Genomic DNA, 15,864 nt, shown 5'->3' with positions numbered 1-15,864 from the left:
GAACTCTATCATTTTCATCTTTATTTCTACCTTCTCCAGCCCCACCTGCCCCTAAACATACACACAGTGGGTGCTTCAGGAGCATGTGAAGAATTGGCGTATGTGGCATCTTCTGCAATGATCTGTACAAAGACAGTTCCACAGACCTGAGGGAATCGCAAACACCATCTCTTGATAGAAATCTCATTCTTTCTTCCATCACCTGAAGTGGGTAGAACCATAAAAAAGTGGAAAATTATGAAAACAAGACATGCTGATTTATAACTTGAAAACAGCAAACAGAATATTTGGTCATTAAATATGAAATGTCCGATTTCTAATCAAACAAGAAGCAATACAATTAATCAAAGTATGCTCCCAAACTATTGACAGTTTTGCCATCTTAACAGTAGATTGTTTGTGCCAACAGACAAGAAGCCTGGAGAGCAAGTGGCGATGAAATCGCAAAAGGCTTTTTCCAAAGCTTGTTGAGAATTGAATATTTTTGCAAGAAGTGGTCCATAGCCTGGAAGAAGTGGTAGTCAGTTGGTGCAAGGTCTGGTGAATACAGTGGATAATACCAGCACTGGACCACCAAACAGACATCGTTAGCTTTTTTGGATGAATATTTGGTTTGGGACTGTGTTTCAAACTTCATCTTTATCCAACCATTGTGCCAATCGCTTGAGGTTGTCAAAAAGAATCCATTTTTCATCACACGTAATAATACAGTGTAGAAATGGGTTTGCCTTTATTTGGTGACAGCAAAGAAAGGCAAGCTTCAAGACGACTTCTCTGCTGACACTTGTTTAATCCATGTAGAACCCATCTACCAGCTTCTTTACTTTGCCAATTTGTTTCAAATGGTCCAATATTGTTGGAATGGTAATGTCAAACCTTGCTGCTAATTCACACATAGGTTGAAATGGATTCACTTCCACTACAGCTTTCAGCTCATCATTATCCTCCTTGGTCCAGGTCGCCCACGTGGCTCATCTTCAAGATTAAAATCCCCAGAATGGAACTTCTCAAACTATCCACATACTGTGCGTTCATTAGCCACATCCTTCCCAAACACTTTGTTGGTATTTCGAACTGTCTGCGCTGCATTGGTTCCACAACAGAACTCATATTCGAAAATAACATGAATTTTTTACTTATCCATGGTTTCACAAAAATTGCTCTTAAAAAAATATCTGAAAGATAATCACAAGCCAAAATGTGCATTTGAAAGACCGAGGATGTACCTTCACAATAAACATAAAACAAGAAGTGTCAAAGTGAGACGTCAGAGATATCAACTGCCAAACTTAGTACTTAAGTACTAATAACCTAATACATATTGAGGATTATCATATACCAGCTGTGAAAATCTTTCCAGAATCGGAAATATCTAAAACTGTAGAGCAATGTCTAACGGTGGACTCGCCTACCTGAGAGAGCTGGGACTTGGTTCCCCAGGTGTAACGTCCACGAAGGGTCTAAGTGTGCCCTGTCACTGCATAGACCCACATTTTTTTAAATTTTATTTTTTAATCGACAAATAGTAATTGTACATATTCATGGGGTGCATAGTGGTGTTTCTATACATATAATGTGCAGTGATCAGCTCAGGGTAATTAGCATACCCATCATCTCAAACGTGTCATTTCTTCATGTTGGGAACATATACTATCTCCTTCCGGCTGTTTGAAGGTATACAATATATTATTGTTAACTGTAGTCATCCACACTGCTGTAGAACACTCGGATTTATTCCACTTATCTAACTGAGATTTTGTATCCTTTGACAATTCTCTCTCTATCCTCCCTAGTAAGGAAAAATGTCATGAGCCAAAGTCTTCAAATCACCTCAAAGAGCGATTTTAGAAGAAGCTTTCTAAAACTTCACACTTGGATAAAACTATCAGAAAGTAGTAAAAAGTGTTCCCCTGCAGTAAAATGAGGAGGTGGTGTTTTGGGGGCGTGGGGAGGACGCTGTTTCAGGTCCTGTCTGTTTATATGGCGATGTCGGCGGTCTGCCTACTTTGGGAGTATCCATCACCTGCTATCCAGGTAGTTGATATGAAATAAAAACAAATTAAATACAGGTTGATGGGTCTGGTGTGTACGAATTTGTGTAAGACTAAAAAAATAAAATCATTATTGATTCTTAAAGATTTAGGTAGCCCAGGGAAGGGCAGTGAACATTCATTCTATGTGTACTGAAGTTATTTGTGAAATAGAACTATAGGTCTACCTTAAAAACACAAAACTATTCTAGACCTGGATAATTGTAGAACATCAGCTAAGGAAACAGAAAGATATAGAAATAGTTCACCATTATTCCAGCCAATGCTACTTCATTTATGTCTTCCAGTTGTATTTTTTATTATTAGAGATTTTACTTCTAACAATGTTCTAGAATTCTGTTTAAAGTCTAATTGTAACGAACACTTGAAGAAAAGTGTAGCTTGTTGTCATACTTTAAGAATATTCTGATAATAATATTATAATTATGGTGATATAAAGAAAAATGTGCAGGCTTGGGGCATAAATTTTTCTCCAAAATGGCATTGCTCATATTCTTGAAAGAAGAGGAAGTCGGACTTCACGTGCCACAGAGAGGCAACATGAGATCAGTAGAAGTGGTGTGACCAGGCGACCAAGAATGGTGTCTAGCCCCATGGATGACAGGTGCAGAAACCACAGTGGAAGCTGTCACTGCCTCTGCTGCGTCAGTCCACTGTGATTGACACTCAAGAAGATGGATTCCCAGGAAGGTTACTCAAAAGCCATCTTCATAAACAAATTCGTACAGAGATAGTCACACCATCAGGAGGACACATAGAGGCAAATAAAAAAGAGACAAGGGAACAAAAATCAGCCTGACATCAAGGATGTTTTCAAGAATGGCCTGAAGCTTTTCCTTTCATTTAACTCTGATCATTAGCTTCACAAACTTTCAACAATATCACAATAATTGATGGTGTAGTGGTGTCTCTGACTCCAAGAAGAAGTTATGTTTATTATTTTCTATTTCAAAATAATAATACTCCTAATAATAGCCAGCAGGCATTAAGTTTGTGCTTTTAATACTATGTGCTAAGCATATTTCTTACTTTATTTTCCCCAAAACTATCCTCTTAGGTAACTGTGTAACCATAGAAATGCAAACACTACACTAGCCTGCCCTTTCACCTATCAAAAATATCAGATAAATATTTCAGTGAAGGTATTCATTGCTAGTGGGGGTGCTGCAAGTTAGGAGTGTTGACGCCATGCTGATCAGAGTGCACAGCGCTGCAAGCTTAAAAAAATCAATCTGCAGACATTTACCAGGAGCCTGTAAAATGTTCATACCATTCAATCATCTTGTTTTTTCCTAAGATATAACACAAAATACAGAAAAGCTTGGTGCACAAAGACGTGCCTCAGAGCATTGTTTAAAATAGATAAAGAAATAATCTAAAATGTCTCGAAATAAAATAACAGAATAGGAAACTTCAGGATATATCATGTAGCCATTCAAATACTATTTATGAAAACATATTAATTACATGGGTATATGCTTATATGTTATTTTCCTCTTGTCACAGGAAATAAGGTAAAATTAAAATGGAATAAATGGTAACACAAAGTTCCTGCCCTCATGAAGGTTCCATTCTAATGGGAGAGAGGGAGAATAATAAACAATGAAAAATGCTAGAAATACTATTAAAAGAATTTAAAGCATGATCAAGTGCAGAAACTCCAGAGAGTGGCCAGTTGAGGAACAGAGATCACTCAATTCATCTGGAAGACGGGGGAAGGTCTCTCTGAGGAGGTGAGACCCGGAAGATGAGAGTAGACCTTTATTGTGTTACTAATCTATGCTGAGTAATCGATGCTTAAATTTGCACCTGCCTTAGAAACCACATGCAAACTTGCGGCCTCTCTGAGCCTGTGGTGACCTCCCTTCCATGCTATGGTGCAAGGCTCAGTGTAGCAATATTGAATCTCTCCTGGGATGGCAGTTTGGCCCTGTGTCTGTAAGTCTGTTGTTTGGACCATAGCTATGATGGTGCATCTTCCTACCACTCTGTCCTTTCATGACTCACACTCACAATTCAATGAAAAACAGGAGAGAACTTTACCCATGTACAGAGTTCCCTAACATCGAAATCTTCTGAGTTCCTTTGCCTCCTTGCTGTGTATTTAAAATGATGATTCGTCTACCTGTTTTCAAAAGGGAGCTCAGGCAATCTGAACAGAGTGGGGATTGTATAGGCTACACTCTTCAGCTGTAATACAGTTAATACTCTGCTTTTCTTCCGCTTTAAATATATTTGTAATCTACAGAGGATTTTCTCAAGAGATAGGAGCTTTGCGTTTCCAAATACGCTTATAAACAACTAAGCATTTCGAGATCATAACTGCAATAAAAATATGTAGTATATCACCTTACCCCAGTCAGAATAACTTTTATCAAAAAATCCAAAAACAGTAGATGCTGGCATGGATGCAGAGAGAAGGGAAAGCTTATACGCTGTTGGTGGGACTGCAAACTAGTGCAACCTCTATGCAAAACAGTATGGAAAGTCTTCAAAGAACTGAAAGTAGACCTACCATTTGATCCAGCAATCCCATTATTGGATATCTACCCAAAGGAAAAGAAGTTATTTTATCAAAAAGACACCTGCACTCAAATATTTTTTGCGGCACAATTCGCAATTGCAAAGATGTGGAATCAACCAAAATGCCCATCAATTAATGAGTGGATTAACAAAATGTGGCATGTGTATACCATAGAGTGCTTACTACTCAGCCATGAAGAAGAATGACTTATTGCCTTTTGCAACAATTTGAATGGAACTGAAGACCATTATCCTAAGTGAAGTATCTAAAGAATGGGAAAGCAAACACCACATATACTCACTATTAAATTGGAACTAACCGATGAGCACACATGTGCACGGAGGGAAGTAAAACTCAATGGAAATCAAGCAGGAGGGAAGCAGAAGGGGGATGGGTGAAAACCTACTTAACAGGTACAGTGAACAATCGCTGGGTGACAGGCACACTTTTAACCCTGACTCAATCATTACAAAGCAATCCATATAACCAAAAACATTTGTACTCCTGTAATACTTTGAAATTTTTTTAAATGTAGTATATTATTTTAGGCATGATAATTTTATTATAAGTACCTTATAAATCATAAGAAATAGAATTTTTTTTCTTCGTTGGCTTGCCTGGGGTTCCTCATACTAACAAATGCCTTGAAGGCAGCCCATTGTTTTCCAAGTCACTCATCTCTGCTTTGTGTGACCTGCCACAAAAGCATTTAGTGGATTTTGACACAGGCAAACAGAAATGACAGATGCATCAGTTCAGACCTTAACCTTGTGTGCTTTCAATATAAAACATACAAAATTCTTTTGAACTTTTCAGTTGTCATTTAAACCATAATATGGTGTCAACATAATGTGTCTAACAGGAAAATAATTCTAGGTCAACATACTTCTCCCAAGGTTACCTTCAAATGCAAAAACGGTGAAACTTCAAGGCATTGTTTTCATTTTCTTCTGCTAGATAAACTGAATGTCTTTGAGGATCTCCACCTTTTAGATCACAAATTCTAACCTCATTTTTATGCATTAGATTTTGTTTTATTTGAAAATATAAATTTATTTTTCGTGGTGACACCCTTGAAATGAGAGTTCAGCTTCATAAGGCTCATACCATAGTGATTAAAAGTTCTGATTTATCAATTGTCCCCCCTGCCACTGGCTAAATTCCAGAAGTTGCCAGAAATAAGTTTGCTTTTTCTGAACTCTTGTAGTACATTGTATATAGCATTTATCTATCATATGTTACCATGTATTATCACTCAAACTATATTTTAAACCTGCTGAGGACAGGAAACTTGTTTTAAAGATGTCTGTATTTCCCACTACAATGCATTATTATAAGGCATCCAATGAATATATGTAATGAATTAAAGAACATATTAAGATAATAATGAAAACAGCCTATAATTTGAACATGTGAATGATACAGAACATTTGGCCCAAGGCGATGCTGGTTTCAGACACTTACCCAGTACTGATTTCTGAGAACTTGTGACTACCCCGCATGCACACACTGTTACACAGCGCAGTTTGGAGACCACGTATGTGCTTTTTTACAGACTTCAGCATTGGGCTGAGGGTGGCGTGTGAGCACAAAGTCATAGGAGCAAACTAGGCACAAGTCTTCGTGTCCTTTTTGTAAAGTAGATCACTGTGCTGGCACCACAGTCCTGCAGTAATTAATTGTGTGTGGTTCCTTGTTTTTATTGTGCACATCTTATGTTACAATATACTCAAAAGCAATTGATTATTTATGTACCATATATTTTTATTTTGTGAAATGGGTTTGTTGCCCCCACCTACTGGATGAGAAAATGAAAGTTTATAGGGTGAGGAAATTACAGATGATTATGTGGCTAGTTAAGGGGCAGAGCTCGAATGTGAGCCGATGTCTCCTTGGTTCTAAAATCCACTGGTTGTCTGTGTGACCTGCTGCTGTCCACCTGCTAACAATGGAAGTGTCTGGAATCATGACAGAAAAGTCACGTAAATGTTCCTGAGAGAGTCAATGGGGAAAGTATAACCCTAAGACACATCCAATTAATATTCTATAAATTCCGGAACATAATTTTGCCACTTCTCATTAACAACATATTCTCCTACATCTTCAACGCTTGAGATGCCTGTAATTCTAGAATAGAGACTAGGAATCTTTGTATTACTGTCCTCAGTATAATCAGTGCAGACTTTAAGGAACTAGCAGTTCTGTGGAAGGAAAAATAAAACTATGCCCTCTGTTAATGGGCAAAGTTATAGGGAGCGATTTGTTCAAATACATGTAAAGTAAAATTTTAGGTGCTTGCTATCAAGCTATGTATTATTCATAAAGCTTGAAGCGATTTTGTGTGTATCGTGACCTGTTACAGTGTGAGTACCTAAATGAAGATATCGATGCTAGAGTCATTGAATATGAAGATAACCGGCCCCTCCTAGATATGTTTCTGCAGAAGCCAATGGGCTTGCTCTCCCTACTCGACGAAGAAAGTAGATTTCCCAAGGCCACCGACCAGACTCTTGTAGGTGAGTTTTAAATCCACTCTGTCTGCATGATTTTATGAATGCAGTGATGTGATTCTGCATGGTTTTTAAATTGCTTGAAAGTATCTGGGAAAAACAGCTGCCACGAAGTCTGCATATCTGACGTTGAAGAAAAGGCTGAATTATTTAGTGATAAATTAAACAAGTTTGGATACTGTGCTTCTTATTTTATGGTAGAGCCCCAACCATAGAATCATAGGTTAGTAATGACCTTAGAAATTATCCAGCCCAAATTAGAAGGACAGCTCTAGGATCTGAAAAGGAAGCTAACCAGCAGGAAATAAGTTAATCTGTGATGTTCTGTTCTGTTCATTTATTTAATAGAGGCAAATAGCCTCAAATACCTTAATAACCTCTAAGTTTCAGTACATTAATAAATGTTCATGATAATAATCCTGAGTCATCAAAGAAAGATTAAATGTATTTTTTCTGTTTGAGAAGGCAGAGATGTGATAATATATTTTAAAAGATTACCATCCAAGATAGTTAAAATGAAAATGTCCTGCTCCTTAAATTAAAAAAAGAAAAAAACTGTAGATTTTTCAGATATCTGAGAAAGTTGTTTTTACTGTGGAACACTATATTCCCTGATGATAGGGGATATTTGTTATGTACGATAAGTACCTGCAGAAAATTTAGATTCACATTTTCCCTCCCTTACTTTTGGTGATACGCAGAGCCTGTTTCTTATCATCAAGTCTGTGATGTTGCTTCCTTGTGACCCACCAATTGGCTTATTCCCTCCTCTAACTGGATAACACTAGATGGAAAAGAAAATAACCCCAAGGTGGCAGGGAAAATAATTTCATAGCAGTCACTGGATTTTGATGTCAAATGTTCCTAGGACATGGAATGACAAGGTCTCTGAAGGTGATAGAATTGTTATAGAAATATAACGAACTTTATAATCCTATTGTACCTTTTCTGTAATCAATAATAATCCATAGCTCCTCAGAAAGGAGAACTCAAACATCAAATTTTTAAGCTCATGGCTTGCCATCAAACTGTGTTTCACGAATCTCTTTGACTGGTTGGTCTCAAGTGGTTCCCTTCCTCTGGACCAGCAGTTCTCCAAATGTGGTCCCCAGGCCAGGGGCATCAGCATCACCTGGAAACTTGTTAGAAATGTGGATTCTTGGCCCCCACCCCAAACCTACTGAGTCAGAAACTACTTCAGGGATTGGGCTCAGCAACCTGTTTTAATAAGCCCTTAAGGGGACTCTAATGCATACTACAGTTTGAGAACCAGTCTCTAAACCTTAATGAAATGGTAACAAGTCATGATCTTGAGTTCTGCTTTACAATTTATAATTATATATTAAATCTGCTTATATAAGCTACATAAAACTTTCCACCTTCATTGTGCATTTCCTTTTTCTGGTGAGGGAAATGATTCTGACAATATTTTTTGAGGATCTCCTACATGCTTGATATTGGGGTTCATTTTTTCTACAGAAAAATTTGAAGGTAACCTGAAATCACAGTACTTTTGGAGACCCAAAAGAATGGAACTTAGTTTTGGGATTCACCATTACGCGGGAAAGGTAAGAACTCTTGAGAATTACAACTGAGTTTTTTAGCCTTTTATTGAATAATAAGGACAGTCATGAAGATTATGGCACAAAATATTTCTAGATGGTTATGATAAGCTGGCCCTCTGTTTCTGCCCCCATCCAGCCCTCATTCTGCTCTTCTGGGTCCTGAGCTACCCCAGAGAGACAGAATTGGCCAATGGACTGCTGTGCAGTTGGAGGAAGAAATGTTTCTGGGTTCATAGAGACATGTTCCCATACTTCAGATATGTTGTCCTGCACCCAGAGGATGCTCCCCTTCTTCTGTGGAGAATAATGAGTCATTCCCTCACAATGATATTATAAATATTGGGGGGCTGAGAAGATACCAAATCAAGAATGTATAAAATGAGAAATACATTTAAAAAATAATACACAGAACCTCAAGCATTCTAGTCCAGTTGGCAACTTCCATGTGTCTTTATACTTTTGTCATTAAAAAGTATACCTTAAATTATTTCAGTTATAGCTTTCCTTTTGAGCTTTAGCATATGATCTTCAGCATATGATTTTCTAAATAAAGCCTCCTTTAAATGTCCAGGAAGAATTGCCTGTGATCATGTTATCCAGTTGTCTGGCTGCCATAACAAAAATACCACTGGCTGGGTGGCTTAAACAACAGAAATGGATTTTCTTACAGTTCTAGAGACTGAAAGTCCAAGATCAAGGTGCCCCTAGCAGGTTGGCACCTGGTGAGGCCTCTGTTTCTGATTTGCAGACAGCTGCCTTTTCAGTGTGTCCTTTTCTCTGTCAATGGGTGGGGGGAAGGTGGGAAGAGATACATCTGGTGTCTCTTTCTGTTTTTATGAGGACATAGGCCCTACTCCTATAATCTCATTTAACCTTAATTATCTCCTTAAAGGCCCTGTCTCCAAATATTAGTACCATCACAGGGAAGTTTGAGTTTTTAACATCTGTATTCTGGAAGAACACAATTCAATCCATACCAATTGTTATATTGGATCATTCTTTGGGAATTTTTGGATTACACTGATCTTTTTAAAAATCTTAAAATTATTTAGAGGTGCCAAAAATGCAAACACCTGCAATGTATTTAGACCACACTACTATGAGATAAAAATCTAGCATGGCCAATTCAATGCAGGTGAATCAATGATCCTAGAAGCAGGAATGCCTTGGTGGTCCAATGTGCTTCCTTGTTGCTGCCCCCATGTCTCCAAATAGAGAGAAGAAACATAACAAATCCCCAACATAATAAATGGGAGGAATCAAACTTCTTTGTTCATTTCAACCCTAATACAATCAGTGAGACACAAGTTTTTCTCTAAGATATACCATAAACCTGGAGAGATTCTCTTTTCCAGCCAAATTGTCAGCTGTTACTTTTGTAAATCTTTGTATCTCCTGTTGCTCAGCAGAGTAAGCTCTCAATAAGTATCTATTGATGATGACAATGACAATGTTTGTGATAATTACAATAGCATACTTTATCGACAGGTCCTCTATAGTGCAAGTGGGTTCTTAGCAAAGAACAGAGACACTCTTCCAACTGATATCGTGCTACTTTTGAGGTCTTCCGAAAACAATGTAATTCGGCAACTAGTCAGCCACCCACTGACAAAAACAGGTAAGGCGATTTCCCTTAACTGAGACGTTTCCTCGAGCCCAGTTCGGTGGCTTCTGTCTCTGTGATTTCCATGAAGTTAATCCTCAATTTTTCATATTTGTTTGTTTTCAACTCGCTAAATATTCATTAATTAATATCCTCTGCCCCAGAGCATCTGAAGAAAATGTAAAAATAAATATAAACAAACTAGGTTTTCATTGAAGATAAATGTTTGTAGCACTCGCCCAGAAAACATGGCGGTGTCCTAGCTACTGACTAGAAGAGTATAGTTACCTCCAGAGAGTTCAGAATTGCATGCCATCTTCGGGAGTGGGCAGCCTTTGGATGTTTCTTTGAGGCTCTGAAAGTCTGGCAAGCTCTCTTAATGACAACCTCCTCCCCCTGATAAAGGGCATCTATGAAAAACCTACAGCCAACGTTATATTTAATGGTCAAGACTAAATGCTTCCTCCTACAATCAGGAAAAAGGCAAGAATGTTTACTCTCATCACTTGTATTCAACATTGCGTTGGGGATTCTAGCCAGTGCCACCAAGAAAGAAGAAATAAACAACAAACATATTGGAAAAGAAAGGGCAAAACTCCTGTAAATTAATGATCCCTATGATTTCTAAGGCCCATTGTAAAGCTTAGCCTGCATTAAAGAAACCCTCAGATATCATTTAGCACAAACAAAAATAAGAAACAAGTTGCTTCCTTCATCATAATCACCTCATATCTTCTTGCAATTCAAAGGAAATCTAACACTTTACCTCTCCCTTTTCTATTTTCCAAGCTAAAGGGATTTTTTTAAACTTAAAATTTATTACAAATTTTTAGGTAATATTATTTTATCCCTAAGTGTCTGAATAAATAGTTAACCAAGCATGTGAGTATGAATACTTCAGGATCATCAACACTTATTTTAACATTTAAGTAAATGAGAAAAATCATCTAGCTGTTAAGGATCCTAAAGGGTATATTAATTTTTTCTACATTCCCATAGGTAATCTGCCACCTTCTAAAACTAAAAATATTATCAACTATCAAATGAAGACTTCAGAAAAATCAATCAACCTGACAAAGGTAAGAAAATGCATTTTTTCATGGTGGTGAGTCTAAGAATCTAACTTTTATGATGGCAATATCTGTGTGCTCCTACAAGTAGACAGGTTTTCCTTTGTTTTTCTCCTTCTGATCTTTTCTGTTTGAACAGATATTTATGTTATGTTTATGTTACTGCTAGTGACTAAAATAATCATGCACTTCTGATATATTTCTAACCCTTCTTTTGTAGCTAGTCTACACCACTAAAAATGTACCAGCAAGGGTCAGAGATATTCACATTCTATGTAAGACCAATTAAAATTCCAATGAGACTAACAAAAACAATTGTCCTAAAGTAAGAATATCGACAACATTTTTCTATTTTATGTACTGAAATGCATAAACTAAGACAACCTGAAGTAAAGTTCCACATGCTCCCGTAAATCATAAAGTACAATGGGTCTTGAAGCATCTCTGTCTTCCTTTCCTTAGGGTGAAATTGGAGACGCCACACGTCATGCTAGAGAGACAACCAACATGAAAACACAAACAGTGGCATCGTATTTCAGAGTAAGATATTAAATTATGATGTGTTGTGCTTAGAAACGTTATTTATTCTAAATGAGTTATAGATCAAAAGCTAAGAACAAATATCAGAGTGCCACTAGCAAAAGAGAATGTTTATTGTATTCCATTTACTATTTGGTAGATACAGGATATGTTAGTGTGTACGATCAGAAATCTGTGGCTTGGTTTACTTTGCTTGATTATATTTTACCTGTAAAATTATTATATCCCAGGTCAATCTAAATGGTGGTCTATACCTTGATTAAAATGTGTCCATACGCTTGAAGCTCTGACTCGAGGGGGGAGAGGGGGCAAAGGCAATATATATAACCTTAACATTTGTACCCCCATAATATGCTGAAAAAAATAAATTTAAAAAATGTGTCCATAGAACCAAATGCATAAATGCATTTCCAGTAGAATGAAACCTAAAAGGGTGTTTAATTTGATGCTGTGATAACTACCAATTCTTCTTCCTCCTCCTGAATTATTTTAGGATAGACAGATAGGGCAAGGTTGAGCATCCTTCTCCATTCTGTGTAACCCTTCATATACAGAGCTGAAAACCTCAAAAGGAAAATAGAGCCCAGTGTAGGCACGGTGCAAGGAGAAGAGTCACCAGGGAGACACGATAACATGCCAAGGGAGTGTGCTTAGCGTAGGATCAAGATCACCTTCCTTCCTTGGACAATATGGGAGAAAGGAAAGAAAGAAGTATGTCATTTTCTGTGCTCTAGAGAACTCTAGATAACCCTGCCCCTATAATTGGTTTTAGTTCTTGTTTCTCTCTTTGATAAACCAGGCAATGAAGACAATATCACCTAAAACTTGGGAAATATTAGTAATGTAATTTAATGTGGAAGAAATAGAGGAAACTGGATTCAATTTACTAAAAGTGCTCAGTGAATATATCCAGTTCTCTAACGGATTCATGAAATACCTTTTTTAAATATCCGAATACTTTTATTATGCATTTTTCAAGTCCTAAGCTCATAGAAGACACCGTGTGCTTAATCAACTTTGAGTAGTGCCTGGTATATTCATAGCTCAATGTTTTATGTTTGCTGCTGATACATTCACTTCATATCAGAAATGCAGTACAGTTAAATCACTAAAATTTACACCCAGATTATTTTCTTTCTTTAAGTGAGTTATCCAAGACCATTATCATACCACTATTGTTGGCATCCAACATCATGTGTATGTTTAAACCCGATTAGTTTCTGAAATTATTTTAATCTTCAGGCTGAAGTGAAAAACAGTAAAAGATAATTCCACACCATATGTAGTGTGTTTTGAAAGTTATTTTTCATTCTGCAGAGAAGAATGATCATAGTTTAACACTATGCCTTAGTCCCTAAGAAAAACCAGTGCCTAAATTGCAGTTAGCTCCTGCTCAGAGTAGCAGCTTTGTGTCACCAGTGCCTGGCAGATGTTTGCATGACTAAAGGAATGATGACTTACAGATCAATGCAATGAAAAAGGCTCCAAAGTGGCAGGCCTAGCTGTGTGAAAAGATCACATCACATCTGAGTCTCAATGCCCAAGAGGAAGCCATGCAAATTCAGTGCTTTGTCAGTTGCCCAGTTGCAGCATTTGTTTTGTGCTGGCTTTGTGACAGTGGGCTTTAGTCTTCAGCACTAAAACAGATCCAGCCCTACGTAGCTATCTGTGCCCATAGGTCACCTCACCAATACATGTGATCCTAGTCTTTGAGATAACTAGTTTTCTGGAATTCCACTTTTAGTTGAACCATGATTATCCTAATGGTATACTTATTTGTCCAATAAGTGACTACTGTTTTAATAAGGTATTTGTATAGAACACAGTTTTCATATCTGTGTGATTAAAAAATCCCTAAAATAAATAAGAAAATGATCAAATTATGACAGATTATTTAAACATATATTGCCTTGCTTATTTTTATATCAATGTCCGATATTTCCATTAACTTCTCTATTTTAAACTAAAGAGATGATTCTGACAGAGATTAAAGTGTTCACTTTTACACTTTCTATAAAGAAAGAGTTGGACAACAAAATTAATGTATAAGCAGAATTAACTAGACTATGTGCCTAAATATTATAATTTGGCAAGTTGGCCTGAGAGGATATAATTACTTATAAACAAACTACATCAAAAATAATTTTAACTATTTATTAAAGTTGCCTTAAGACTTTATAAACAAACTTTTAATAGCTAAGTATCTAATTATTGCTTCTACATTTTTGTAAGTATATCTGTATTTTTAAAAATATACCACTATAAATAAAAGTTTCATTAATACAGATTTCCCTCCACTTACCGTGACTAGTATGAGCATTTGAAACATTCGTTTTTCAAATTTTATTCTTGTAGTAAAAAGAAAGACTGCAAGCTCATAAGCATTTGTATGCTACACTGGGAAATTTATTTTTGTTGCATATTATAGTATTCTCTGATGGATTTGTTATCTAAAATGGTGGTGGGCCAACCGCATTTTGTTCGTTGCATCAAACCGAATAATGAGCGTCAGGCAAGAATATATGACAAAGAGAAAGTTCTGCTACAGCTTCGCTACACAGGAATTCTGGAAACAGCAAGAATTCGAAGGCTGGGTTACTCACATCGGATACTTTTTGCTAACTTTATAAAGCGGTATGTAGATTTCTTTTTCAGTTTTTGTTATATGGTTTATATAAAAATTCTTCAGAAGAATAATAGGAAACAAAATAGGAAAGAATTATTTAAGTAGTCTAGGAAGGAGGCATTTTGTTCATGCAAATGATCATGAATTGAAGAGAAGGTAACTATTAGCTGAGGCTGAAAGACTGCTGTCAGCTGGGAGACCCTGGGCGGTAACATAGGGTACGCGTCTCAGGCAGAAAGATCTTGAGGCCAAAGCCTCTATACTGACGAGTTGGAAAGTCCAGGTCCTTGTCCAGCTCTGCTACTTGCTATGTGATCACGGGCTTATACCGCAGATTCTCTACTGGAGAGACTTTGCCTCTCCGAAGACACTCAGCAATGTCTGGATACATTCTGGGTCGTCACACCTGGTAGGGTTGCAGGGTGCTATTGGTGTCTAGCGGGTAGAGAATTGAGGTGCTGTTACCGTCCATTCTAGACATACAGGACAACCCCCCCACAACCGAGAATTTTCCAGCCCAGAATGTCAACAGTGCTGAAGTTGAGAAACCCTGGCCTATGCGGAACCTTATTTTCCTCCAATATTAAATCTGCCAGGACTACCCGAGAGGATTGTTACAATGATCAAATGAGATATTGCTTCTAAAGATGATTTAGAAGATGCAAAGAAACAATTAGGTTTATTTGTCAATTTAAAAAATTAATTAAATTTTAGAAAAAACAATCAATTAGATATAAGGAGTTCTTTTTAATATTTGAGATAAATGTAAAATGAATTAAACTATATATTAAATACAGTCTATTCAGTAATGCACTAGTGGTAAGGTAGAGGTTCAGGATCTTAAATATTTAATATTTTAAATACCCATATTTCTGATAGTTATCAGTTTTATAATTTCTAGTAGTCATTATACTTAAAGGACTTTTAATTTTCAAAGGTGAAGTCTATTAAAATTTTCAAGTGAAACCTAGTGATTGCAGAAGTCTCCATTTATAACACTCTCCAGGCATTTTCAGAGTGTGTAAATTAGTATTAAGAACAAAAAAAAGCTTTGTTTTGTGATTGTATAAGAAACTGTGATTTCTAACCCTCCTGCCCCCCAAATTTTATGTCTTGTATCAGGCATTATTTTACTTACAGTTACAAAATGTAATGAGAATTCTGATTATTTCTTCTAATTTTCATATTTTTAGCAACTCGTGGTAGTTCTTGATTTTTTTTTCTTTAGAGACTTGGGAATATTCATGTGAAGTGCCTTGAAATCAAGAAAACTCTACCACTTTTTCATGATGGAGATCAAAATTACATAAACATGATGACTTTTATATTGGCCAGTCCTTTCTATTATAGGAGTTTAAGACAGACTTTAAAACCT

The 15,864-nt window shown here is 36.7% G+C and overlaps 1 protein-coding gene across 1 annotated transcript in view; it reads left to right on the top strand.

Annotated features, from left to right (window-relative positions):
* MYO3A (myosin IIIA) overlaps nt 1-15,864 on the top strand; it is a 202,469-nt gene that overhangs the window by 138,828 nt on the left and 47,777 nt on the right. The window contains exons 19-24 of the mRNA XM_020284090.2: nt 6,938-7,091; nt 8,565-8,653; nt 10,139-10,268; nt 11,253-11,332; nt 11,786-11,863; nt 14,292-14,497. Of these exons, the coding sequence (XP_020139679.2) occupies nt 6,938-7,091; nt 8,565-8,653; nt 10,139-10,268; nt 11,253-11,332; nt 11,786-11,863; nt 14,292-14,497 (737 nt within the window). The remainder of the gene's footprint in view (nt 1-6,937; nt 7,092-8,564; nt 8,654-10,138; nt 10,269-11,252; nt 11,333-11,785; nt 11,864-14,291; nt 14,498-15,864) is intronic.

This window comes from Microcebus murinus, chromosome 25 (assembly GCF_040939455.1).
Source record: "Microcebus murinus isolate Inina chromosome 25, M.murinus_Inina_mat1.0, whole genome shotgun sequence".
Classification (NCBI taxonomy): domain Eukaryota; kingdom Metazoa; phylum Chordata; class Mammalia; order Primates; family Cheirogaleidae; genus Microcebus; species Microcebus murinus.
Note: the sequence above shows the minus strand (reverse complement) of the source record. Positions and strands in the feature narration are given on the sequence as shown.